Source organism: Colias philodice, chromosome 7 (genome assembly GCF_061535455.1).
Source record: "Colias philodice isolate Cphi_HAF_F1 chromosome 7, ilColPhil1 Martin Lab GWU primary, whole genome shotgun sequence".
NCBI classification, from domain to species: domain Eukaryota; kingdom Metazoa; phylum Arthropoda; class Insecta; order Lepidoptera; family Pieridae; genus Colias; species Colias philodice.
The window spans coordinates 2,437,302-2,464,060 of NC_143092.1; the positions used below are offsets into that span (position 1 = coordinate 2,437,302).

The window sequence follows — 26,759 nt, forward strand, 5'->3', positions numbered from 1 at the left end:
AAATAATATTGTAATACTGTGATAGTACATTTAACTTAACCATTTCCAATCACAGATCAAATATTAACTAACATTATTAGAAACGAAAAGTGAAATTGTATCATTTATTAACCGATCCAAGATGATACGTTAAAAATTCCTGTTCTAAAAGGGTATTAATATCTAAGGTATACAATCAAAAATTAACAGTGCATTAAAGGAGCTAAAGGACTATGAGTTTCGGTTTCAGACCTTCAGTCTTATTGAGACCGTCGCCGTGTGCGAACGTGTCTTAACGCTTAACATGTTTCAGTTCTCGTGAATACTCGTCGGGAAGGCACGCTTATGTTATCTGTGCTTTTCAATCTAGTGCTTCTAATAGCTTGTTTTCGCGCGTTAAATTGAAATTCGAATGTTTTTCTCGAATCCAATGAGGTTTCATGACGTTTATGTGAGTAAAAGTTTTGAACTTTTATTGCGTTTTAAGTGACTACTATAAAACTATTGTAACAATACGATCGTTGATATAATTTACTATTTTTAATATGCTTTTTTGTATGTTTGTGTATTGAAATATAAACGTAATATATTCCAATCTATGACAGAGTGACAGCTTTATTGAATATTATAGAATCTATAAATTTACGATACAAAGTGAAGCTTTCGAATTAATAAGCCTGAGCATAAAATATTTAAAGCCGCGCAAAATTTACGAGACAAGTTAAGTAAAAAGTTTAATATCTTTTTTGATAGTAAAAAATTTACCTCACAGGCGGCGTTTGGGGTTGTATAGGGTAAAAGTTTTTATTGTTAAGACTCCAAGCTCCCGCGTTAAGTCGCTTAAGTTTCTTTTAATTAGTAGGTGGAATATTATTTACAGTTTTTTAATGTATTTTAAAAATAGGGCACTATGAGAAGTTTACTACGGAGACTAGTAGAACTGTTAGCGTGATTTTTAAAGTGAAACTTTTATTACATCGTCTCAAACTTTTTGGTCTGTGTAGCGCATGTCGCGTGTATCGCGGCTGCCGAGTAGGTATACCTACTCGGCAGCCGACTGTCACGCGACATGCGCTACACAAAGCAGTGTTCGGAACCGTTCGAACAGTTTCACTTTTACCGTGGTTTCATAAAACCACACAACATTTTTTTATTTAAGATTTTTCTTATTTTTTGTTTTTGTTAATTCATGATTCATGCTCTTAAAAATTACAAATTGATGAATAGACTACATATGTAATGGAATTTGAGGTCTTATCGGTATAAAGGGATTTCTTCCAGACAATTGTATGGATGAAGAAATTTTATTACACTAAAGGAGAGATATAGGGTAGAGCATAAGTATGAAGAAAATATTATAATTAGAATACTATTATAAAGGCGAAAGTTTGTATGGATGTTTGTTACTCTTTCACGTAAAAACTACTGAACCGATTACAATGAAATTTAGCACACATATAGAGGGTAACTTGGATTAACACATAGGATAGGTTTTATCCCGGAAATCCCACGGGAACGGGAACTATGCGGGTTTTCCTTTGAAAACGCGGGCGAAGCCGCGGGCGGAAATCTAGTAATTAGATAAATTCAGTTCTTTTTTGATAGTTAAATAGGTAACACATCAATTATTCGAATCGAAATGTTTTTATAACTTCAAAACATATATGATATTGATGTAAGTAGTTCTTGAAAAGTTAAAATAATATTGTCGAACACCTACGTAGTTGACTAATACCTAAATTACTTACAAATAACTTCGACCTAGTCTAGATTTACCTAGAATCTACAATTATTTTGACAAGGGTATGTTTATTTACGTTGGGCTTGGTAAATAATACAAATATTAATTTAAATGTATGTTAGTTGGAAAATGTATTTCTATTAATTTATTGGGTTTTATTTATAGATATGTGTATAATATTTGCAGATTAGTTTTCTTGGAATTACTAATTTACACGTATATGATTATAATTTTGATTCCTAACTTACCACTTTTATTTATTTATGAAGGATTTCGAAGAAATCGTGTACCAATAGTGGTAAATGTAATGTATTTATTGAAATATTATTACGTAGATACGCAATAAGTTTTACTTCATTATAAAAACTATTGTTTCATTGAAATTTAATAATTTTAACTTTGTTTAATCTATACTTAATATTATAAAGCTTAAGAGTTTGTTTGTTTGAACACCCTAATCTCGGGAACTAATGGTCCGATTTGAAAAATTCTTTCGATGTTAGATAGCCCATTTATCAAGGAAGGCTATATGCTATATATCATCACGCTAAAACCAACAGGAGCGGAGCAACGCGGGTGAAGTCGCGGAGCACAGCTAGTAAATCCCATTGTACGGTTTTATTTATGCATACCTACATCAATTGTCTTAACATAAAAAAATTAAAGAGAGTTGAAAAATAAAATAACTTTCAGTTGTCAAGACAGAATATATTCAATTAAAATATTACAATTATACAATCTATTTCTACATATAACATAATACATTTTATACATAATAAGCATAATATTAACAGCAAAATGACAGATATTTATGCTTTTATTGCCTCTATATTCGGTGGCTTTACGAAACGCCAATTGGCACTTTATAGCCTTTCAAATTGTCACGATTCATTTTGAATTCTACACTAATATAATATCAGTCGTAAGATATTGGAATATATGTATTTTCAAAAGTATTTTTAGCTATTTAAATTTTTAATATCCAACTATTAATATTATAAATGCGAAAGTTTGTGAGGATGTGTGTGTTTGTTACTCTTTCACGCAAATACTACTGAACTGATTACAATAAAATTAAGCACTTTAGGATAGGTTTTATCCCGGAAATACCACGGGAACGGGAACTATGCGGGTGCGGAAAAACGCGGGCGAAGCCGCGGGCGGAAAGCTAGTAATATATGTATAATATTATAATAAAGGTAAAGCATTTTTTTTAATGGCAATTCACTGTAATTAGAATTAGTATTAAGTAATAGATGTCAAAATTCAAAATAAATAAACTTCAGTAACTTTTTGATATGAAATTAAAGGTCTACATAGGTATAATTTTCCATTATTTTCTTTTTATAACATTTCGGTTGTGCTTATTACTTATACCTATGAATAAAATATATTTTAGCACACACTTCGCGGTGGCACAATTTGCATTTTACTTTTAAATAAATGGACACTTAATGTATATTCACTTATTCATTAAAATTATTTATTTTTATTTTCCGTGCAACGTAGATACTTGTATTATGTAGTATGAGATACCTTTACTATGCCATTTGGAGTAGCATATAAAAGTTTCGAAAACTCGGAATAAGTAATGAGAATAAGAAGAAAGAAGGAAGAATTTTTAAGGATTTTATTTTGAAACCTCTTAAAAATTCTTGAAAGGAATTGTATGAGGTTTCATTTTGTTATTTATGTTTAATGCTAGCTGAAAGCGGAGTGAATATAATTCGTTTTATTCAATCCATATAACTTACTATAAAAATTATTTTGTCAATTTTTTATGAAGAATCCTTTGATATTGAAAGGCAATATGAAATTAGGGATTAAAAAGAGTAGATTGTTTGATTATTACGATTATTATATAGGGCGTAGTAGTATTCATAATATAGATCGAGCCCGGACCAAAATCTAGCAAATAATCCTTATTTACAGACTACTAGCAATATTGTCAATATAACACTAAAATTATAGGTACTTTACATCAAATATTAGTAAGCATTAACACGGATATTTGCCGTCGAATTCCTGCAGGTACAGTTGCAGCTCACATTAGTTTTTATTGAAATCGGTGACCATTACAGTTAGATACAAGGTTTTTTAATCGAAACCAATTCACAGGGACTATAAAAGATTATTGCTTCGCTTTATAATGTTTTGTTTTCTATCAAAGTATGGATTAGTTAATCGTTTTTATGTAATGATAAGAGATATTATTTTGCTATGTTTTGAACTTTGAGAGCTTATTTTTTCCCTTGTAAGGTTTCAAGTGTTTGGCCATACATACATATTTACCTATGTCGGTTGTTTTATATTGACGACTATCTTTTTGATCTTATACAAAATAATATTTAGTTACTTAAATAAATGATGTTTAAATAAAATACCGAAATTAAACAGAATAAAATACTCGTATGATGATGCTTCAACAGCTTTCAAAGTCTTGTTAAATAAGTAAATATTTGAGTTTCAGTTTATGTTTAATTTTTAATAAACGGACATTTGACGGAGATAAAAGTTTTATGAATTATCCTTTTTGGGTCTGCACCTAAAACGATAAATTATAAAACTTTGTTATGGACTTGTTGTTTAATTTTTTCGTAAAATATGCATGCTTTCAATGATTAGTTTTAAATCCGTGCAAGTGACATTTTTAATGGATACCTATATAATACTAGCGGTCTGCCCCGGCTTCGCCCGTGGTACCTACATGTTTAAACTATCCTATCTCCCAAGTTGGATCGAACTGCACATGGTGTGCGAATTTTATTATAATCGGTTAAGTGGTTTAGGAGTCCATTGAGGACAAACATTGTGACACGAGATTTATATATATTAAGATAATATATTTTTTACATGGAAAATGTAGGTAGATTTCCTGACGTCATCCATATCTACCAGAATGAATTTCATTTCACCCACGCATACTGGTTAAACGTAATTTCCCCTTCAGCCATCAATAAAATTCCTCTTAAAAAAATTAACTTATCGGCCGACAACCAAAAAGAATAGTGATTGCATTACGCTTTTTTCAGTTATAAAAATAACAACTTCCCGCTTCTTTTTACTGTCTTTAACTCTTATGTGATTTTCAAGATCCTGGCCATTTGTGAAATAATTTATGAATTAATATGAATCGATTGTCGCAATGTTATAAAAAATAATAAGCTTAATTTCGCAGATGTCTGAAGGTTTTGATGAAGACGTGACTTAGACATGAAACTGTCTAATGATCGCTTTTTCTTCTTTACCAATTAAAATAGAAAGATTTAAGGATTTCTATTAAAAGTTTTCAAATACTGCTAACTAAGCTAACTGTTAAAAACTTAAATCCTAATTGTTGAATATTGGAGTCACTTTCTCTTTGAGATTTTATTTTATCAGGGAATAGGTACATTTAAATTTTAATTATAAATTCAACTTAAGTAACTACAAATATTATAAATGTTACATTGGTTATAACGAATAAGATGATTGTTGTACAATCTGATATACGGACATAATTAAAAGATAATGTGATATCACTTTGGAACGTACATTAATTTATCTAGTACTAGCTTTCCGGCCGCGGCTTCGCCCGCTTTGTCTAAAAAATAATAAATTATATACTAAAACCTTCCTCTTGAATCACTCTATCTATTAAAAAAACCGCATCAAAATCCGTTGCGTAGTTTTAAAGATTTAAGCATACATAGGGACATAGGGACAGAGAAAGCGACTTTGTTTTATCCTATGTAGTGATGTTTACAGCTATAAGTCTATATCCACCAACTAAACAACTCATCATAATATTAACAAAAACTGTCAAACATCGAAAATAACCGCTCAATTTAAAACCACTGTTCTAAAAGTGAATAAACATAAAACATTGTACACATTTGCTATGAACGCCCACATTTCACCCCAAAGTAATATTAAAATTTCAAGCCCCAAATGGCATTTTTGCTTAATTACCAGATGCACTTATCGCTCGTCGCTTTTTGATATGTTTTAAGGGACTTTGTATTAATTAAAGCTTTTGTCGGTAATTAAACGTGAACCACAACAATGATAGGGTTTTAAAAGTGTTTTAAATTTATCTTTTAACTGCGGTGATGTAGGTGTTTTGGCTGTGTTTAAATTCGGTATTTTAGTATGATTAGTTTTATTAATGCAATTTGTGAATAAAATCTAGGAGTATGGAGACTATTATGCTTTGATTCCTATATTAATAACACTTGAAACTAATTATATTGATGCTGCATCTAACTATGATAGATTATTTTAAACTTTAATTATTAATTGCCGACATTGCTAATTGAAATTAATAAGACGTGACAAAAGCTTAAACATATAAATATTGGACGCCTGACTAACACGAAGTAACTACTAGGAGTAAAGCGATTTCAGTGCAGTTACTTTTATCAAAAGTCGTGTCCGAACTAATAATAGTTCTTACAAATATATTTGTAGGAAAATAAATATAAATTGGAAAGATGTTAAGTTTTCATTCAAGTCAGTGCCACGATCACAAACGAATATTCTATATTCGATGATTAAATTGAATTTTAAATAAAAAAATGTTAAATGGGTATTTTTTTATTTGACGGTTTGTTAGTAATTATAGTCTAATCAAATCTACCAATCGATATACTATTTTATCGAGTAACTTAGAATAATATTTTTATTAGGATATATTTGGGAAGAGCGTATACGGTACTATTAATATAGTCAAACAATCAAACATATTTTATGGAAATGTACTATTTCGCATCGTTAACATATTTTCAATTTACGTGTAAATTACAGTTCGTATCGTATGACTTAAATTAAATAAAAAAGTCAACCAATTTTCTCTTACTAAGAAACTCGTTAAAGTATACATTCGAAGCATAAATCAAACGTGAATTATATGAATAATAAATGTACTGAATTTATCTTAATTACCATTTCAGTATCGGACTTTGAGTCATTTAGGAAGTTTATTAATAAATTGACTGAAATAAAGGATTTATACAAACAAACGGAAAAATATTATTGTGCGTGTTTGTGTATATTTTTTAATATATAGAAGAATTTGTATCTAATTATAATTGCAGTTCTACGGTGTAAAGATAGATCAGAATTAGAACCTTAGGGTCAAAAAATTTATTTTCTAAACGTTAAAAACCGCGGAATAATAAACACGCATACACTCTATCAACACATATAAATTTTATACAACCAATATTTTTGATTTTTAATACAATAACCCTTTTCCTTGATCTGATTACAATATTCATTATACAAGTAGATATTCTTTCACTTATTCTTTCAGTAGCACTTGTACTACAAAGACGTGAAAATAGAAAAAGAAATAAAATGTTGATAAATCTGAAAATAACCGTCGAGTGCTTTGGATTTCCCATTAATTTATTGCAGTGCAAAGTCAATCTTACTAACAATCTAGTGAAATGGAAAGGAATTCACAATCAATCTATTGTAGAATAAATACATTTCTATTGTCTGTTAAATTGTACTTTTAACAATGCTGTTATGTCCGTATTTTTGTAAATAAATATGTAGTTTTAGAAATAATATAAGAATTTGTGTTTCTATATTACCTATATGAAGAAAATAAACAAATCCAAGCTTATTCAATCCCGCAAATTAATTCGATTTAAAATTTATAATTCACATTTCAACGCGTAAAACATAATATTTTCGCCTACATTAACAACACGCCACACAAACTAATTAAAAACGGCAAACAAATATTTACACGTAATGTTAATATAATGAAAACGCGAAATCGTTCAGAAATTTTCGTAAATCAAACTATGTTGAATGGGTTTTTAACATCGACGGGATTTGGATCAGTATAGTGTTATTGAAAGGTCTATCGAACGTCGATTAATCACAGTTTATATGTAAACAGCTTACAAAGGTATTCACCAGCTAATAAATGACTTTCATAGCGCTCTACTTTCAAAAGCATTGAAGTCTTGTAAATTAATTCTAGTTAGACGACAGGTAAGGCTAATCACCCACTCGCCTGACCTCATACTAAATAATAAGTTGACGGTACCATTAAATAGAACTTTAAAAGCCTAACTTTGAATTACAAGGTAGTGGGTACATTGTTTGCTCGCTCATGTCGTTAGCGTTTGTGAAAAATTGTTCGTCTTTCTAATGGTTAAGTATTTTTCGAGATAATTATATAAGCACTGAATTATATGATAATTTTATTGCAGAAAGCACCTTGAGGCTCTCCATAATTTCATGATATAATAACTTAAACATTCTTTTTAGCATTATAATAATGTGCTTAATAAATAAGATAGCTAATAACGTAGTTCATCAATTTCGATATAGATTTGATATTGATTATATCATTATAACACAATTTTTTCGTGTTTTGGAATGATATTAATATTTAATAAACAGGAAACTAGTGATTAATTACATTTTTAAAGTCTTATGTTCTTTGAGTTATATTTTAAATCAAACTATCGCATGCATGCGTCTCATCTTTTAGGCATAGAAAGTATCAACTCGTTGAAAAAGAAATGCAATACTTTATCATACAGTAAGAACCTTAACCTGTGACACAATTAACGATTCATTACCCAAATGAGACTGTTTCAAATGTCTATTAACGCAAAGCGGCAATCTCAAACATCGCTCATTCGGCGGAATCGTTAAATCGACACATCAATTTCGAAACCGCCAAATACAATCCAAAATACGTTTACTAATGAACCTATTGTGCTACGGTTTTTACACTGCAATTAACATCGATTCTCAATCGATGTGGTCTGTTTAATCATTCGGTACTGCACTCGGTGTGACTACTTGACATTCGATTTTGGCCTATCGATCAGTATCGATAGTATTTGAAGTGACTCGATTTGTGGTGACGTATATCGATTTTATTTTGATGTTAATTGGCGGATAAATTATGGGTGTGTTATTTCGTAATTGAGTGCTGTAGGATATTTGCCACTTATTGAATTGTGAGGTTTTATTTGTTTTATACTTTGATAAAAATAATTTTAATGTTGGGTTTTGAAGAAATTGTTAAAATTAAAGTACCTGTCTTTCCTTGTCTGTAATGTTAAACATTATATGAAATAAGGCTACGACACAACTGGTATATTTATACATTAATGTAAGAAACGAATAGTCATTTATGAATAAAAATACTATTAAGCTCAGTATACTGTGTCGTGAGTTATAAAAAGTAATTATATTAATATCAACTATGACATATTGTCATACCCATCCCAAAATAAACTTTAACGACTGTTTTTAATTAAAACTTACAATGTAACAAAAGTTAGGATTAAAGGTGTGGATGTGTGGATGTGATATTTAATTAGACTTTATTACTTAGGTTAGTAGCATGTTTCGATACAACAATTTCTGTTCCTATGTATGCATAGTGACACTTCTTAGGCGCTATGAGAGTAAAATTTCAAGGTCGCGTCATGGCAATACTGTCACGTCATCGATTAAGGTGACGATTTTAATATCTTTGAATCTTGCCAAAGAAGTTTTACTTCTGACACGTGTCTGAAAGCCAGTTTAGACATAAAAAGAACATTGTTAGCAAGTTAATGGAAAAAATTATTTTTATTTTTGTTTTTTAACTTTTATTTATGCATCTAAAGGACAAATTATAACTTCCACCAGATTGGTATGCATTAGCAAGTAGCTGTTATCGTTTGAAATAATAAATTAACTACTCCAGACTGTTAGTGGTTTGAGAAAACTTGGTTGCATCTTCCATTTTAATTACGTTTCTGGAAACACCTCAGAAATCTAGCTCGTTATTTACCTTTGACATAATATACCGGGTTGTTCTTATTTGAATCTGTGTGCGTGTTTGTGTATTTGTTGCATTGAAACTGTAAACCGCTGAATCTTTTTTAATATTTACGATCAGGAAAAAAGAGACTGCATGGAAAATATTGGATGGAAATTATCTTCTAAGATGACAAGCTTTCTCAAACAAAATTCTTGGAATTATTATTTTACTACTTCAAGAATAATCGTATCTGCACTTACCATACTGGTGCAAACTTCTGTGACGTCACTATTGAATTATCTCTTTGAATTCTGCTATTCTGTAGAATATAGATCATTATTGTACATAATTTTTTTTGTTAAGGAAATAAATATTATTTTTCGAAATATCCTTAAATTATAGTCTAACAACATTTCTCAATAATTATTTCATTTCGATAATTTAACTATGTCAGCTCGTCATTACATATTCTTACGATATGTAGTGGGCGGAACTCATTATAAAATACCTAAAATAGGAAATTTCACGAAATCCATAACATCGCTTCGTTAATAACTCACGTACGGACTTTCTCGTACGTAGTTTCGGTATAGTATAAAGAGAGAAGTAGCCCAACTTCCGGCGTTTAGGCGCGCACGGTACCTAAACTCGCGAGTTTAGGTACCTCGCGAGGTGCAGCTGCAGGGTTGTCACTTGTCACATTCATATTTTAAATAATTGTATAAACAAACACCGACCGATCACAGCAATGGCGTGGGCGTCACGAGACCGGTCTCAGAGTAGGAACCGAGCGACGGCGTTGTGTGCGCGCGTACATACAAACGGCGCGATGTAGGTACATACCTTTGTTCGAAGATAACTTACTTCACTCCTTATACTATGGTATCGGTCCGAATTAATTAAGATCCATTTAATTACCCTATATTACCCCTCGCACGTCACTCCCATATTATTATTTCCCCAACTTGACATTAAACACAGTGACGGAGCGAGAAAAAATTGTAACATCGGCCCAATTTCCAACTCTGTAATTAGAACTTTAGTTGTCAAGAAATATTGTATAATTTGTGGTTAATGATAATTATTATGTGGACTGACAAAGTTTTGTTACATAATTATCCACGAAATTATAGTTGGTACGATTGTTTGTGTCGAATTAATAAGGCTGTGATATTTGTCGATAAAAATGACTTTGAAATGAAAAATGAATAAAGTAAAAATATTTATTAGTTAACATCTGTAGAAATTTCATGAAACACGCCATTTTTACGTTAATTTAAATAACGTATAATATTATATTGTATGGGTTATTCGTTTTGTGCTAAAGGATTTCAATATTATATTGCTACTTGCCAAATATTCAACTGAACTTTGCGAACATTTTTTTTATATCGGCAACATAGGTTTTTACATTTCCAATCATAAAAAATAATTGTCACCCATATCAGCCGTTTAACGATATCGTTTTAAGCCCTGATTGTAAAAATTGAGCAGTTTTGTAAAATGGACAAAAAATTTATAGGATCAAAGTATTTTACATTTATTTGGAATAGAACATTCATAAATAACAATAAAACTGATACCCAATGACAATTTACCAATTCATTCTAGTTATCGCTAAAACCGCACATAAATATGCAGCAATGCATTTTTTGCAAAATGTAGATTCGTGTAAAAACTGTTTCCCCGCCTTATAAAAATATATCCCGGTTTTCCCATTTCAGTGCGGTAAAGATAACGCCTGTCGTCTAAATAAACAGTGGCAAAGTTAAAGCCGTATCGTGTGTGAAAAACCGGACATGTCCTACCGTTGGCAAGTTTTTATTGTTACTGCATGTTTAGTTTAAGAGTTGGTGTCACTATTTATGTATGATGTTGTGTGTAGAATATGGGAAGTGAATAATAGAAACATAAAAAATAAAAATAGTTAATTATTTTAAGTATAATTCAATTATTAATTAATATTAACATTACCTAATGATTGATGATTTAACTGTAATCTAGCTGTTATTGAAACTATTTTTGACTAGCTGTTGCCCGCAGCTTCACTTGCGTGGAAAAGATAAACAAACTTTTTTCCCCTTGGGGGTAGAATTGATCAAAATTCTTTCTTAGCGGATGGCCACGTCCTAACATCTACCTGCATGCCAAATTTCAGCCCGATGAGTTTAGTGGTTTGGGCTGTGCGTTGATAGATCTCAGTCAATCAATCACCTTTGAGTTTAATATATATTTAAATATTCTATAAATCATATTTATATCGGAGCTATAAATACTTACAATTCAATATCATATGGTATTCATAAGTTATTGTCTTACATACTATAAATATACAACAATGAAGTCCATTCTCTATTACGGTACGTACGAGCGAAATGAAATTTGTATCGAAGATTGATCGACTTGACTATTAATAAAATAACCACTTTTATAGTACACTAGCTGAAACCTGCGGAGTCGCTTGTTACTGGGCTAAAGAGTAACCTATGTGCTAATGCAGACTATAATCTATTTGTGTAACAAATTTCATACAGATCTGATCAGCGGTTTTTGCGCGAAAGAGGAACAAGCCAACCTTTCATCCATCCATTCTTTAAAATTTGGACGTTTATAATATAAGTAGGATACATCGAATTCATACATTTTATATGGGTAATGGGTATCGACATTAATCTTTTCAAACGTTTTGGCGTTCGTAAAATATAATTATACGAGTATATTTTGTTAAAAATATTGTAACTCAACCAATTACTGCCTCTACACAACACTTTATTATGTGTCGCAGTTGGTTTATTATCCTTTTTGAGACTTAATAGTCCCAAGTGTCGTATTTATTTGCGGACACGGTACAGCAAGTTGAAAGTTTGTATGAAGTTTTGGCGTTACGAAGTTAATGAAATAGCACTGTACAAAAATATAAGTAGAAGAAAAAAGGCGACAATATATAGACATATTATGTATAATATCTGCGGACAGAAATGCTCATTTGATTAGGTTTATGTTATGATACATACTGGTGTCATCAAATGCAAAAAAAGTATAAATTTTTACTATAAAGTGTATCGCATTTCTTTAGAACTGTTCTACCTGTCTCGTATTCTATAGAGTAACATAATAAACTAACAGAAAAATACACCTGCTCATACAAAAGTATAAAAAAGCTAACCATAAAAAATGCAGAAATTCCCTCAGAACGCCGAAAACACCAAACACATCGGCCCCTGCACAAACAGGGTAGTTTATCTTTAAAAAAACTCCATCATATTATCCCTGAGGTAATATTTGGTAAATGTGTCAAGCCGATCACTCAATGAAGCATTGTAGCCGCGTTGATAAAACATTGTCGGAATTTTTCCCTCAGCTCTTATTCTTTCCTTTTTGTAAGCTCTTTCCGAAACTTTACTGCACCCGTCACGTTGTTGACACGAAATTTTCCACACAAATTAACGTCTTTGTTGAGACGTATAATGGCGCGACGCCTTTACAAGCCTCGGCGAAATTTGTTTGAACTCCTTTTTTATAGAAGTCAATATACGAAGGAGTGCTGTGGAATTGTTAAAGAATGGCTTACAATAAATGAGTCGTGACGTTTTAATGCGTTGTTATATTTGTTTGTGAGTACTGTGGTTGGTAGAGGTGAGAAAGGACACGTTGATTTAATTCTTTGTGTCTATAATTTGAATGGTAGAAACATGTATGTTTATTTCTTTGAATAAAAATCCTAGCTAACGCTTAAGTTTTGTACTTTTGTTAGCGTTAGCTGCTGTGCTTTTGTTATACAGTTTATTCGAATAATTTTAACAGTTTTTGTGCAAAGAAATATGATTGTGAATTGAGTAGCTTTAATTGTGTATAAAACAAGTGCGTTTGTGCGTGTTTCATTTTATAAATTTAATGTAAGTTAAAGTCTTTCTTTTAAATAGTAAAAAGAGTTTATTATTCTGTGCACATTATTAAGTTCGCGTCAAATAGAAACAAAATTATGATGCCTTTTATATACCAATAAAATTTCACAAAATCTTAACAACTTTATACATTAGGTATAATTAAGAAATTAGTTTGAAACAGAGGTTATAATAAAAATCTTGTAATAAATAACCCCGATATTATTTTGTACTTTAACAATGAAAACGTGCATAATAATAAAATTATTTAATTGCTGAGGGTTCATTACTGAGTTGAATGTTCTCGAAGTAGTTAATGAAGCCCGGAAGTTTATGACTAACTAGTCTCATTAATTTATGGCCCCCCTGATAATATTATGAGGGCGTTGAGAAAAATATAAGTTTCAAGTAGTACTTCAATTTAAGTTTTCTTTGTAATAAAACTAAGTTCGCGACCTTGTTTTTATTGCTATTGTTTTGTTCGACGAAATTATTTTATATTATTAGATATTTTAAAATTAAGTAGCAGATATTGGTCCTAACAAATAAATAACTTTAACCCATTAAAAATATGATAAATATAAGCAAGTGTGATTATTAAAAACACTTTTATTTTTTAAATAATATCATTCCTTAACGTTAACTTTTATATTTTTACGTAATATGTTAATTGATGGGACTTAGAAGAAAAGTTTTGAGCAAGTTCCGACTTCCTGTCTCTTTCCATACTATAAATATTCTAGCATCTTAATGTGATCTGTAATTCATATGAGATAACTTCTCTGTATGTGAGTGGTGAGGAAGCGATGCGATGTTCTCCTTGAAGCAAAGTTTATCTAATTAATTACCTAGTAGGTATTACGGTACTTAATAAATAGTTTAAAATTTAAATGGAATTTCGTTCGATTATAGACTGAAACCGAAGAATTGCTAGAGGTTCAATTTAGATACTATTTTCACAGAACAAACGAAGAATTCAGACACACATAAGTAACTAGCTGCGCCCCGCGGTTTTACCTGCGTTGCTCCGCTTCTGTTGGTCTTAGCGTGATGTTATAATATAACCTATAGTCTTCCTCTATAAATGTGCTATCTAACAAGGAAAGAATTTTCAAATCTGATAAGTAGTTCCTGAGATTAGCGCGTTCAAACAAACAAACTCTACAGCTTTATAATATTAGTATAGATTGCCATATTAATCTACTTTACCTCAACGGCTCAAAACAAAGAACCACGATAATTTTCAAACAACATACGAAAAGCGACTTCATAAAATATAACACAATATATCACGAGCATGAACCGGCAGTAACAAAGTAAAATTAAAGTTTTTTCAAGCAGCGGTACTACGGTACAGTGGACTAATTAAGTAATTAGGCTTAATTGCCCATATGACAGGATGCTGGTGTGACAAAAGCTAGGACTAGTTCAACATCTTTATTCGTTGCTAATTAACAGCTTAAGTACGTATGTATGAAGTCCTTTAGTCACGGAGTAAGGAAACAATTGTATCGAATTTGTTAATTCTTTCTGTTGTTTTGTTGTTTGAAAATTTTATGTAGGTTATAAAAAATTGGGAATCATCATTTTTTATTGTGTAGGGAAGCGCTTGACCACAATCTCGCCTGATCTTAAGCTGAGATGTGGTCTAAGTAGAAGGTACCTTCGCTCTACAAATGAAGACCCCCATATTGTAATCGAGATTATTCATCAATAACAGATAGGACATATTGAAACTTGAAAGGCATATATATTTTTTCAGACTAGAAAAAATATGGTTAAAAAACATTTGAATGGTATAAAAAACTTAATATCAAATTCATTTTTCGGCATTTTTATGACTAAACTTGATGTGGTTCACACTGCGGGCTAAGGGCTCTATATTCCACAAATATACGGGTTTAGCTCGAAGCATTATAAATGTCACTAACGTAGGCTTTATTAAAAACAGATTAGTGTATCGTTATTGTTATTAAAAAGTAGATCAATCATGAGTGAGTATAGATTTTGTGTATGGTATTTTAGAGACATTTATTTATATTTATCCACTTGTAAAAATATATTTGAGTTATTCAATGAATTAGGGCTAGTAAAAGAAATTGCAATAAATATAAAAACTATTTCCCGCAAATACTTTAGCCATTGGTATCGTAAATAGGGCGTGTGGAAAATTTTGATATACAATACAATAAAATCGTGAGTATTTTTTTATCGCTATTTTCATATTTAAGGAAAATGAAACCCGTCAATGATAGACTACAGGCCCATGTTGAAAAAATTATGGGTCATTTGACCCACCACCTGACCTATCTAGAATGATATAAGAGCATAAAATAATAAGATTCAGCACTATGACGTCACTTGTAAGCAGCTGTCCACCTGAGTGCAGATGAGAATTCGAAGGTTCAGGTAGAGATTTTCTTCCCTTGTCTTCATGATTTTTGTACGGCGTTGCGGAATAATGGCTTAAAAGCAGTATAGAAATAGTATGACACAGATGCCGTACAAAAATGGTGGTCCACAAAGTCGGAATTTATTTTTATTTTTCGACAGTTGCCGGGGTAAATTTGGTCATTTGATTTTGTACGGCATCTGTGTCATACTATTTCTATACTACTTTTAATCAATTATTCCGCAACGCCGTACAAAAATCATGGAGACAAGGGGAGAAAATCTCTACCTGAACCTTCGAATTCTCATCTGCACTCAGGTGGACAGCTTACAAGTGACGTCATAGTGCTGAATCTTATTATTTTATGCTCTTATATCATTCTAGATAGGTCAGGTGGTGGGTCAAATGACCCATAATTTTTTCAACACGGGCCTGTAGTCTATGATCTTTCCACGATAATTAACGACCTTAGCACGGAACATCATCCAATATTTATTTATTTGTTTATTTAATCATTTATTGTACCACACCATTTAATATTACAATGTACAGTATAATATATATCTGTTTGGATGCGAAGTACAAAAGGTGACCTTATCGCTTAAAAGCGATTTCTTCCAGGCCACCTAAGGTAGAGGATAGATATATAATACATATAATTAATGGAACCAATAGAAACATTAGACCGCACTTTTGTCTCAACTCTTATAAAAAAGACGTAATAAAAACGTTGAATAACGATATGAGCAAAAGTTTCACATGGAAAGTTCACGAGGACACACGCTCATAATCTACATATTTTTACGAGTTTTCTTTCGAGAGAGGAGCATTTTAATAAATAATACCTCTCAGTTATGTTTACGTGCTCTGCTAAAAGGTACGTCGAGTTTTGTTCGTATCAATAATTCGTATCTATTGCAAATAATATATGGCTGTTGTGTAAGGGATGAAAAGCTATCGTCTACAATACATATTTCGTAGATAAAGTGCAAGATGAATGAGCATGCTTTATGTGGTATCTGTTGAAGATTTTAACGTAGTTTTTTTTTGTTGGACAATGGGTTCTAGTAATCAACATTTTTTACTGAATTCGTAAATTAATATCTTTTAAAAGTCAACGATTTTGAAGTAGTAAATATGGAAACTTATAAATTGTATATAAATTGCATTTTCTCATATTAAACAATAGATTGATATTCTATAAAATTGAAACATAATGTTAATAAGATTATCAAAACAATAAGATAGTAAAAGAATTTTAAAATGGTGATCTATTTGCAAATGCATTGAAGGCACACCTTTTTCGTTCATTAATTACAAATATGTATACAATTTAAAGAACTTCTTCGGCCTATAATGGCATCGTTTTGTGAATCCACGATACTTTTCAAAAGCTATCAAATAAATAAATATAGGTTGTTAAAATGGTTTGAGATTTCCACCTTTCCTTACCTTTTATGAAAAATGAAATACTCTATACGGGTATTAAAAATGAATAAGTTACCCGCATTTGACGTTCGCCCCGGTTTTCAAGCAACTACAGTGTAAGTTTAATATGTTGTTGTCAAGAGGCTGTAATATATTATCAAGAAATGCACCTGATGCCAAGTACTTACCCACTACATTGTTAATACTGCAGTATAAATTTGAACGAGAATTAATTTCGATTATTACTCTGTGCCTCGTTAAAATTTCGGACGATGAGTATTTAGGATTGTGTTTCCATTTCATTTTTCGAGAATATTCTGCGTTGTGATGGTATTCGAATATATTGTACTGTACTTTTTTAACTGCGTTTTATTTCATACTAGCTGCTCCGCGCGGTTTCACCCCCGTGGCTCCACTCCTGTTGGTCGTAGCGTGATGATACATAGCCTATAACCTTCCTCGATAAATGGGCTATCTAACAGCGAAAGAATTTTTCAAATCGGACCAGTAGTTCCCGAGATTAGCGCGTTCAAACAAACAAACAAACTCTTCAGCTTTATAATATTAGTATAGACTATTGTAGTTTTTTTTTTTGTTTTTTTAACCGCGTTTAACTAAATGAAAATATGTTTGTTCTCCTAAAAGTATAAGTACGAATTTGGTTTCATGTTTTAATAGTAGTATATGAGCAAACTGCTAACATATTATTTTAGGACAGGGTTGAAGTATCGTAATAATTATCGCGTTATTATTTTTCATAACTTCGATATTTATATTTCACCTCATTTATTTTGTAAATATAATATTTCTTTACGATGGAGAATAATATACCTATAAGTTAAAATTTCTTCATATTGCCGACATCATCATTTTAAGCAACAATTGCAAAGATTTAACTATTCGCTAACAATTGTTAGCGATAAAATATACCTTTGAAAAGATAAATTGAAAATTAATGTACCTATGTATAGTATCTCTTAGATTATGTACCTAAATTATGTACCTACTAATAATTTTGTGGCATTTATTCCACAACATAATATTATGATTGTCTCGAAATATGTATAAACGGTTATAAGTTATATTTATATTGATCTTCGTCATTATGAGCAATGATCATCAGAGCATATTAATAAGAACTCATCAGTATTTTACATCGAAAAATAGATGTGCATGTAAGACATTATCTTTATAATATATTCATGTATGTAAATAGTGTACGTGCGAAGTATTCAAAATACATTTTATTTATTGCCAATACAAGTTAAACGACGCGAACGTTCAGTAAAATTTTTAAAAGAAAGCAAATTTGTAGATAGCGTTAGCAAAAAAGCAATATTGTAATAATTTTATTAATGTGGGATGGAATTGTTATACCATTTGTGTTATTGAAAATTTATTATATTTGAAAAGCAACTAATAATACTGTGGTTTTTTAGTTTTAAACCAATTACACATACGTACGTTACTACGTTATACGTTATACTATAGTACTTATAGCGATTTCTGTCAAATTTCAGTAATAATTTTTGCCCAATTCTAATAAATTGCAAAATAAATAATATGATATTTTACTCCAAAAAGAAATAAACTAGTTATAATTATATCTTATTGTGAGAACGATACATATTGAATTACTTCATTTTAACTTCGATAACAATATGTGATAATACAAAATAGAAAATCGAAATCTCAATATTTTTTCTTTGTTACAGATAAAGGGGCTTCAATGTGAAAGGCAATAAAATGGGCTTAAAGTATCTGATCCTAATGATTGCTTTTGCAACAGTCGAAATAAATCTAACTGAGAGTCGCCAAAATGATAAACGAAGATGGAAATCGGAGAAGTCGCCTTACTCACATTACGTAAACATTTGTGATATACAAGACAGAGTGTCGAAAGTACATTGTTACTGCGAAAGTATAAAAATCAAGACAGCAACCAAAGCGGATTGTTGGGTTTTCAACGGCGGGATAGCCGAGGACGATCCGTTTTGGTCCAACTTTTATTCACAACCAAAAATCGAAAGGCTAACATTTAACGTAAGAGCTGACGGCGGGCTTACATTCATCCCTGCAAAAGTAATCGTTCGACTCGACCACTTGCAGTTCCTAAACATTCAATACGCCAATATCTACAGCATACCTTCGTTTGCATTCACCAACTCGACCACGTTACGTGAAATAACGCTGCCCAAGAATAAAATTGTTAAACTAGAAAAAATGGCTTTCGCTCATTTGATAATGCTAGTGAATGTTAGTCTCGTAGAGAACCAAATTACCGAAATTGCGAAAGACGTATTCTATTTCTTACCCAATTTACAAAGATTGTATCTAGCGAAGAACACAATAGAACTGTTACACGACGGTTGTTTTAAACATTTGAACAATTTGATCAAATTGGATTTGTATAATAATTTGTTGACTGTGGTGGTGCGAGAGAATTTCCAAGGATTATCAAATTTAATTACTCTCGATATGCGGAACAATAAATTGAATATGATCGGGGACCTGGCTTTTGCGGAACTTTGGAGCCTTCAAGAACTTTACCTAGATGGCAACGAAATAAAATTTATTTCGGAAAGAGGTTTCGGCGGATTGACTCAGCTTAAGAAACTTTCTTTAGCCGATAATAAGTTGGGAATGTTGGATGATGGAGTGTTCGACGATATACAAAAGTTGAATGTCTTGGATCTGAGGAACAATAACTTGGAAACATTGAAACAAGAGACGTTGAGAAGTGTTATTGATAATATGAAATCGAATTACGCGTTAATCTCTCTTGACGGTGAGTTTTATGTTATATCGTTTATTTCGTATTTTGTACGTGATAAATGGAATTAATGTTATAATTTTAGATTTGTACTTTGTTATTTATTAATTTGATGATTATTTTGTATCTTGGTTCTTGATTTTTGAACTATCTCTCTATAATAACATGAAACATGAGATTTTAACGGATTATTCAGTCTAAAACTAGACGTTAGACGGTTAGTCTAGACGCTGCTTTATTCTGCTTCGCTACATACAGATGATATTATAACTATACACTTAATTGGACAGCTTATTTTATTATAATACTCTATTTTTTTAAAACGTCTGTTATGTAAATAACGTGGGTAAAACTTGGGTAAAACACTTTTTGACAAATACACGAGGAATATTTTTAGAAATATTTTCGTACTTTACATAGAAATACATGTTTGTGGACGCTGTTCCTACTTCAGGTGTAGTGTGCGACTTTCGATATTTATTTTATTTACTGAATAGATAGTGTAAATACTGAGTCAAAAGGATTCACTTTTAGAAGCTTCTGCTTGCATCTTGCAATAGTTACTCTGTTTATATTAATAAAGCGAGTCGGGTGACATTGTCAGCCAACTGTTGGCCCATATTTTATGAACAGAATTAATGTAATGAATTTGTAGAATAACAATAACAGCTTTAATTAAACCCAGGATATTTTCTTTGTACTTCTAGACATGACTGTCTCCTTAGTTCATTTCCCGCTGGAATCTCACCTGTATATCAGTAAAGATATCAATTAAAAGTTTTCTAACAACTTTTCCAATTAACCAACTATTTTATGCGTTTCTCAAGGCATTGAGGCGTTTCGAAATCTTGCGTTTAATTATGTCAAAAGTTAGTCATCGTCAAGTTCATATAACTTCTGTTCACGACGCACGGCGATATGAAATGTTCCTCATTACCTTAACGATCTACCTCTGGGATTAATTACACATCCTAAAATATGAAATATAAACATAAAATTATAGAAATTACACGATTTTTTGAATGAATTAGGTGTATTATTGGAGTGCTTCTATGATTAGGTAATATACCTCTATACATTAAATAAGAACTGTTAATTTGCTATGTGTTATCTTTTGAGCATACAAAATACCTATAAGGTATTTTTTGTTATTATGAGATGAAATAACACCGCTACAAAATTCTGAAGACAAATATTTTTGTCGCAATATTATATTATGGAGTAGTAAAAATAATAAAGAAATATTTTCCTTGTTAAACATTCATTATTTATTTAGTAATTCTTAACATCAAAACAATGACAAAAATTCTTATTAAAAGATCAAAAAGATAAAATACCGAGTCCAAATTAGTAGCGTGTTCGTTCATACAAAGAGCTTTAAGATTACAATAAAGTTGTCTTTGTTTCAAGACAATTTTAAAGCTTCTTTCCATTATAAAGGATTTATAAAAACAATTATTTACACTTTCATGTTTTCGAAGCGCAAAAAGATGTTTTATTTCATAACATTTATGAAATGACGCGGGATTGCCTCAAGCGGCACATCATGTCAAGAGGTCGTGTACAAATATTTTTTCCTACAAATAGTTTATTATTCCCCGTTCCACTCAATTTTTAAATGTTCTTAAGTGCAGTTGGCAAAAGTTTGCGGTGATTGTATGAATGTATAAATGTTTAAACCGCAGTAGTGTTATTCTATGAATGCTATTGTATGGGGACACGGGGGGTTACCATAACGTCTTAAAGCAATATTACTTACAGTGTGGGAAAGTGATGGCGATTCTATATATTATATGAACAGATTTAATGGAATGAAAATAAGCGCTGTCATTTTTCCACTTCGAAATAATACAGCTTAGATAATATTATACGAGGTATGATCACGATTCACGATTATTAAGAATTCGTTAGAAGAAATCAGCACGAGTAGAAGCAATTTGAATATACCCCAATGAATTAGATAAAAGTGAAATCCCTTGTTCTATAAAGCATCATAACATGGGGAATTTATTATCATACTAGCTTTCCGCCCGCGGCCGCATAGTTCCCTTTCCCGTGGGATTTCCGGGATAAAACCTATCCTATGTCCCGGGGTAATAAGTAGCCTATGTCCTTTCTCGAGTATCAAAATATCTCTATACCAAATTTCATGCAAATTGGTTCAGTAGTTAAGGCGTGATTGAGTAACAGACAGACAGACAGAGTTACTTTCGCATTTATAATATTAGTATAGATTATAAGTAGTAAGTTGTGTGTGTAAGTTTGTGATTTTAACTCCTTGGATATGTATCTAAAAGCAAAAATTTAAAAAATTTTGTGATTATAAACTTTTGTATTTAATATAAGTATCTTAAATGTCTCTACATGTAAAGTAAACGAATGCACCACTTCTATATATCACGGGGACACTTTAATGTTCTGTACGGAGCCAAGAACTAGATGTGTGAGCCACAGTTGGGCTATCATATAATATAATGTATTATAGCAATATGCAATTGTATGCAAGTAGTTTGCTGGTAATTTTTAACCGACTTCAAAAAAAGAGGAGGTTCCAAAAAATAAACCGGTCGAATTGAGAGACCGGTTTATTTTTTATATAGATTTTTTATACGGTACACCCGTGCGATAATAATTCGGGAGACGAGATTGTAATGAGGATTTTAATTTTGAATATTAATTGTTCCATAGAATAACATTTCAAATACTTACATACATAACTTTTTATACAATTTTAGATCTTATTTAGGCCGTTTCGTCTTAATATCTACAGGTTCGGCTATATTATCTATAGAAGACTATCAACCTTTATTTAAATAAAATTTTAATCATAATAATAGATATACAGTAATATTTTATCAATATAAAATTTAAGAGAACATTATTCCAATCAAAATAGAAAGAGTATTAAACTTCTAGTAAAGTAATGAAACTTATTTACACTTTAATATATTTTCTTTTGATTTAAAATTCTGTCAAGAAAACTTGTAATCAAATTCGTGGTTTGCATCAACTGTTTCTAGATTAAAAATAAAATTGGAGAGATTTTTTTTCTAACTTACAGAATCAGGTGAACCAAATATATTACATATATAAAAAGTGATTTATTTCTTACTAGTGGTCCGCCCCGGCTTCGCACGTGGTACATATTTCGCCATAAAAGGTAGCCTATGTCCTTTCTCGGGTATCAAAATATCTCCATACCAAATTTCATGCAAATTGGTTCAGTAGTTTAGGCGTGATTGAGTAACAGACAGACAGACAGAGTTACTTTCGCATTTATAATATTAGTAAGGATAAATAATATCTTATCTCTACACGTTACTAATATTTGTATTTTTCTACAGGTAATAAGCTAACATGCGACTGCCGACTGGCCTGGCTCCACAAACTACGAGAAGAAACTCGAAGCAAACGGATAAAGGCCTCTCTCACACGCCTCAACTGCATCATGGACAACAAGCTAAAAACCAACATGATCAACATAAAAGTACAACAGAAAACAGAAACAACAAATAAAGTCAACAACTTACAAATGACACAAAAGAACGATAGAAATTACGATGAAACTGACGACCTTGATGACTACGACGACACACTACAAGATCAAGAGACGGATTTAGATACTAGTAAAATAGAATACCGTAGGAAGCTTCTAGAAATACCAAAAGATATGCTACCCTGTCCCAGCAAACTCATTTCAGAGGCTTCCTACTCTCCACCCACACAAGATGAAGTCAAATATTACAAAACATCAGGCAGCGAAAACAAATCTCTTGCAAGAATATTAATTTTATGTATATTGATCAAAATACTGTAACAAATTAAGCACGTTTTAATGCTAATTTTGTGAAATTACGGTTAGTTTTAGTGTAAATAGCTAATGTAAAACTTAAATATTCTAAAATGTGGAGGTAGTATATAAAATTGCTTTCGTTGATAACATCTGCTTAGAGTTAAAAGTTTTATAAGTGAAGGTACGTTGGGAGCGTAATCAGTGTTAGTAAGAAACGTCTTTAATAAAGGTATCGCCTCTGGATATAGAGTTTATAAGAATTAGTAATTCTGGAGTTAGTTACAAGACCAGTATATTGTGCTAGCTGTGTCGCACGGTTTTACCCAAAATCAAGTATTTCTATAGTTCATGTGTTACTCTTGTTTATAACGCATATTACTGTAAAATTTCATCAGTTTTTTCCTTAAAGAGTAACAAACGTCTCACAATCTTTCACATTTATAATATTAGTAGGTTTGTTATTTTGACAAGTGGTCAGTGACCCTGATTATTACAAGGCTAGTATGGATTTGATCGCGACTGCTGGAAAAATATTGTCATAAACATTAAGTTTACTGTGTCTGGCCGAATATTGTGTTTAATATGTGTGCATGTCTTAATTCTTGTTGTTTTTGTCGTATTCTATACTAGTGCGTTGTTTGAATGTATAATATATTAATAATATTAATTTTTAAATACTATCACAATTGCAAGTTGTAACATATATTGTTTTATATACTTTTATAAATGTTTAGTTACAAATTCTCCATAAACACGAAAGTTGTCAAAAATTTGTTTTTTCTGGCACGAAATTTTACTCATTACGGTCTATATTTTATCATATCTATACAACTATGCTGCAGCACGTAAATTAAGTACCTTCACAATAAAAAACTTAACACACCTTACCAATATCGTGGTCTCTAGATTTCTGATATATCTTTGTAATATCAATGTTTGAGATTATTGTTATCATTACTTTAATGTAACAAGCCAGTATCTATAATATTTATTATGTCATAAATAATGGTAAACTATAAAAATTATATTTTATAGTAATAATTCAATTAAAGTTGTATAGCAATTTGCGTTCTCTTCACTATTTTTATACTAATTACGTATCTTTATTTAAATAATTGTATTTTAGCTATAATTTTAAACTATAACAAACCAAAGATTAATTAGAATAGATACTCTTGTTTAACTTTATTATAATTAAGACTTAAGAGACGCCTTGTGATTCATTATTCATTGTAAATAATCATAATTCCAAATATTATGTATTAATGTTTGTGTATTCAATTCAAATGTAAAATAAATTGATACTTTTTCTGTCGTTGTTTTATTTTATTTCTCAAATTGTCTTGCAAATGATATCGAAAAGTTCATGACCTAAAAGGTTTTTAAAATAATTTACCGATATAATGGGATAATAATATTGGATTCAATATTAGTTTTGGATTTTTTTATAACCCAAAGCAGCTTACGTAAATATGTATTAATAAAATAAAATATTTTATGATGTAAAGTAAGTTTGTCAGCTTGTCTGTCTTTCAAGATGTAATTGTGACGATTTAATAATTTGTACATGTGTGTGTACATCTAAGGAAATAAGACATTTTAAGACGACGAAAGCCTATATCACAAAATTACCGACGCGGATGTACGTTTTTTCAGCTAATAAAGTAAATTAATTTCATTCATTCCTGTTGGATATTACGAAAATTATATTGAATATCTTATTTCGGAACAAAAATATACTCTCCATTTTACTGATGGTTCCGGTTACATTGAAAGTAATTTTAAACCTAACAAGAGCTACACACTTACATTGCGTGTAAAATTTGTATGTAAATTTATTATACGTACCTATAAGATAATAATAGGCTATACACGTTTGATTTTCAACAACTCCGATTATTTTTAAATAGTTAAATAGTAATCGACGTATAATATGTATAGATAACTTTTCAGGAGGTATCCTTAGGTACAGATGCACGCCGTTTCAGTAATTTTTTTAGACATAAAAATATAGCAACGTTATAAAAAAAAATGGTTGCCTGTAAAGTCGGTTTTACGGGCGAAGATTTTACGTGACAACGTCTTTTTCTCGATCATAGGAGAGAGACGCAAGGCATTCGGCGGGCCTCTCTCTCGTTCGGTGACTCATCGTAACGTTACCGAGCGTTACACTTTTTCATAAGTGACTCCCAGTCGCAACCTAATTTAAGACGTTGTCACGTCAAAAGATTTCTTTTTATATTCATCCCGTCACACTTTGTTTTGTTATATTTTAAGGGGATTAGGCGACGTCTTAGATGAAAGCTTTCAGTAAGCTTTATTTTTTCCGTCATCTTCAGCAACCGTCGTAATATTTTCAACAATTTACACGAAATTATCACAAATTATATTCATACTTTACATAACAAATGCTAACTAATATATTATATACTAGATTTCCGCCCGCGGCTTCGCCCGCGTTTTCAAAGAAAATCCCGCATAGTTCCCGTTCCCGTGGGATTTCCGGGATAAAACCTATCCTATGTGTTAATCCAAGTTACCCTCTATATGTGTGCTAAATTTCATTGTAATCGGTTCAGTAGTTTTTACGTGAAAGAGTAACAAACATCCATACAAACTTTCGCCTTTATAATAGTATTAGGATAATATTATAAATGCGAAACTAATTGTCTCATTTCTTCAACCACTAAACCGATTTGGACGAAATTTGTTAGAGAAATAGCTGGAGATCTGAGAAAGGACAAAGGATAGGTTTTATCCCAGAAATTCCACGGGTATGGGAACTATACAGATTTTCCTTCGACAACGCTATTGAAGCGCGGACGGAAAGCTAGTGTTACCTTATATAACAATTCTACAAGGAATATATAGGTAATTGAGTAATCACATTAATCTCTCGTGATATTATTTTATCATACGCAGCTCATGTTTCATGATCCCTTCTATAATTGATGAAATACGTAATGAGCAAAGCTCTTTTACGAATCCATCCTGTATTTAAATT

The 26,759-nt window shown here is 31.1% G+C and overlaps 1 protein-coding gene across 1 annotated transcript; it reads left to right on the forward strand.

Annotated features, from left to right (window-relative positions):
• Positions 1–256: 256 nt before the first annotated feature.
• LOC149486932 (uncharacterized) lies at positions 257–24,911 on the forward strand. Its single transcript, XM_089697007.1, has 3 exons — positions 257–430; positions 18,905–19,977; positions 23,307–24,911. Exons 2-3 carry the CDS (start codon positions 18,936–18,938, stop codon positions 23,777–23,779), a joined length of 1,515 nt encoding a protein of 504 aa, XP_089553133.1. The 5' UTR covers positions 257–430; positions 18,905–18,935; the 3' UTR covers positions 23,780–24,911.
• Positions 24,912–26,759: the final 1,848 nt, after the last annotated feature.

Coding starts and splice junctions, on each gene's coding strand:
- LOC149486932 (XM_089697007.1), top strand. CDS start 18,936: ATGGGCTTAAAGTATCTGATCCTAATGATTGCTTTTGCAACAGTCGAA. Junction 19,978..23,306: donor CGCGTTAATCTCTCTTGACG/GTGAGTTTTATG, acceptor ATTTTTCTACAG/GTAATAAGCTAACATGCGAC.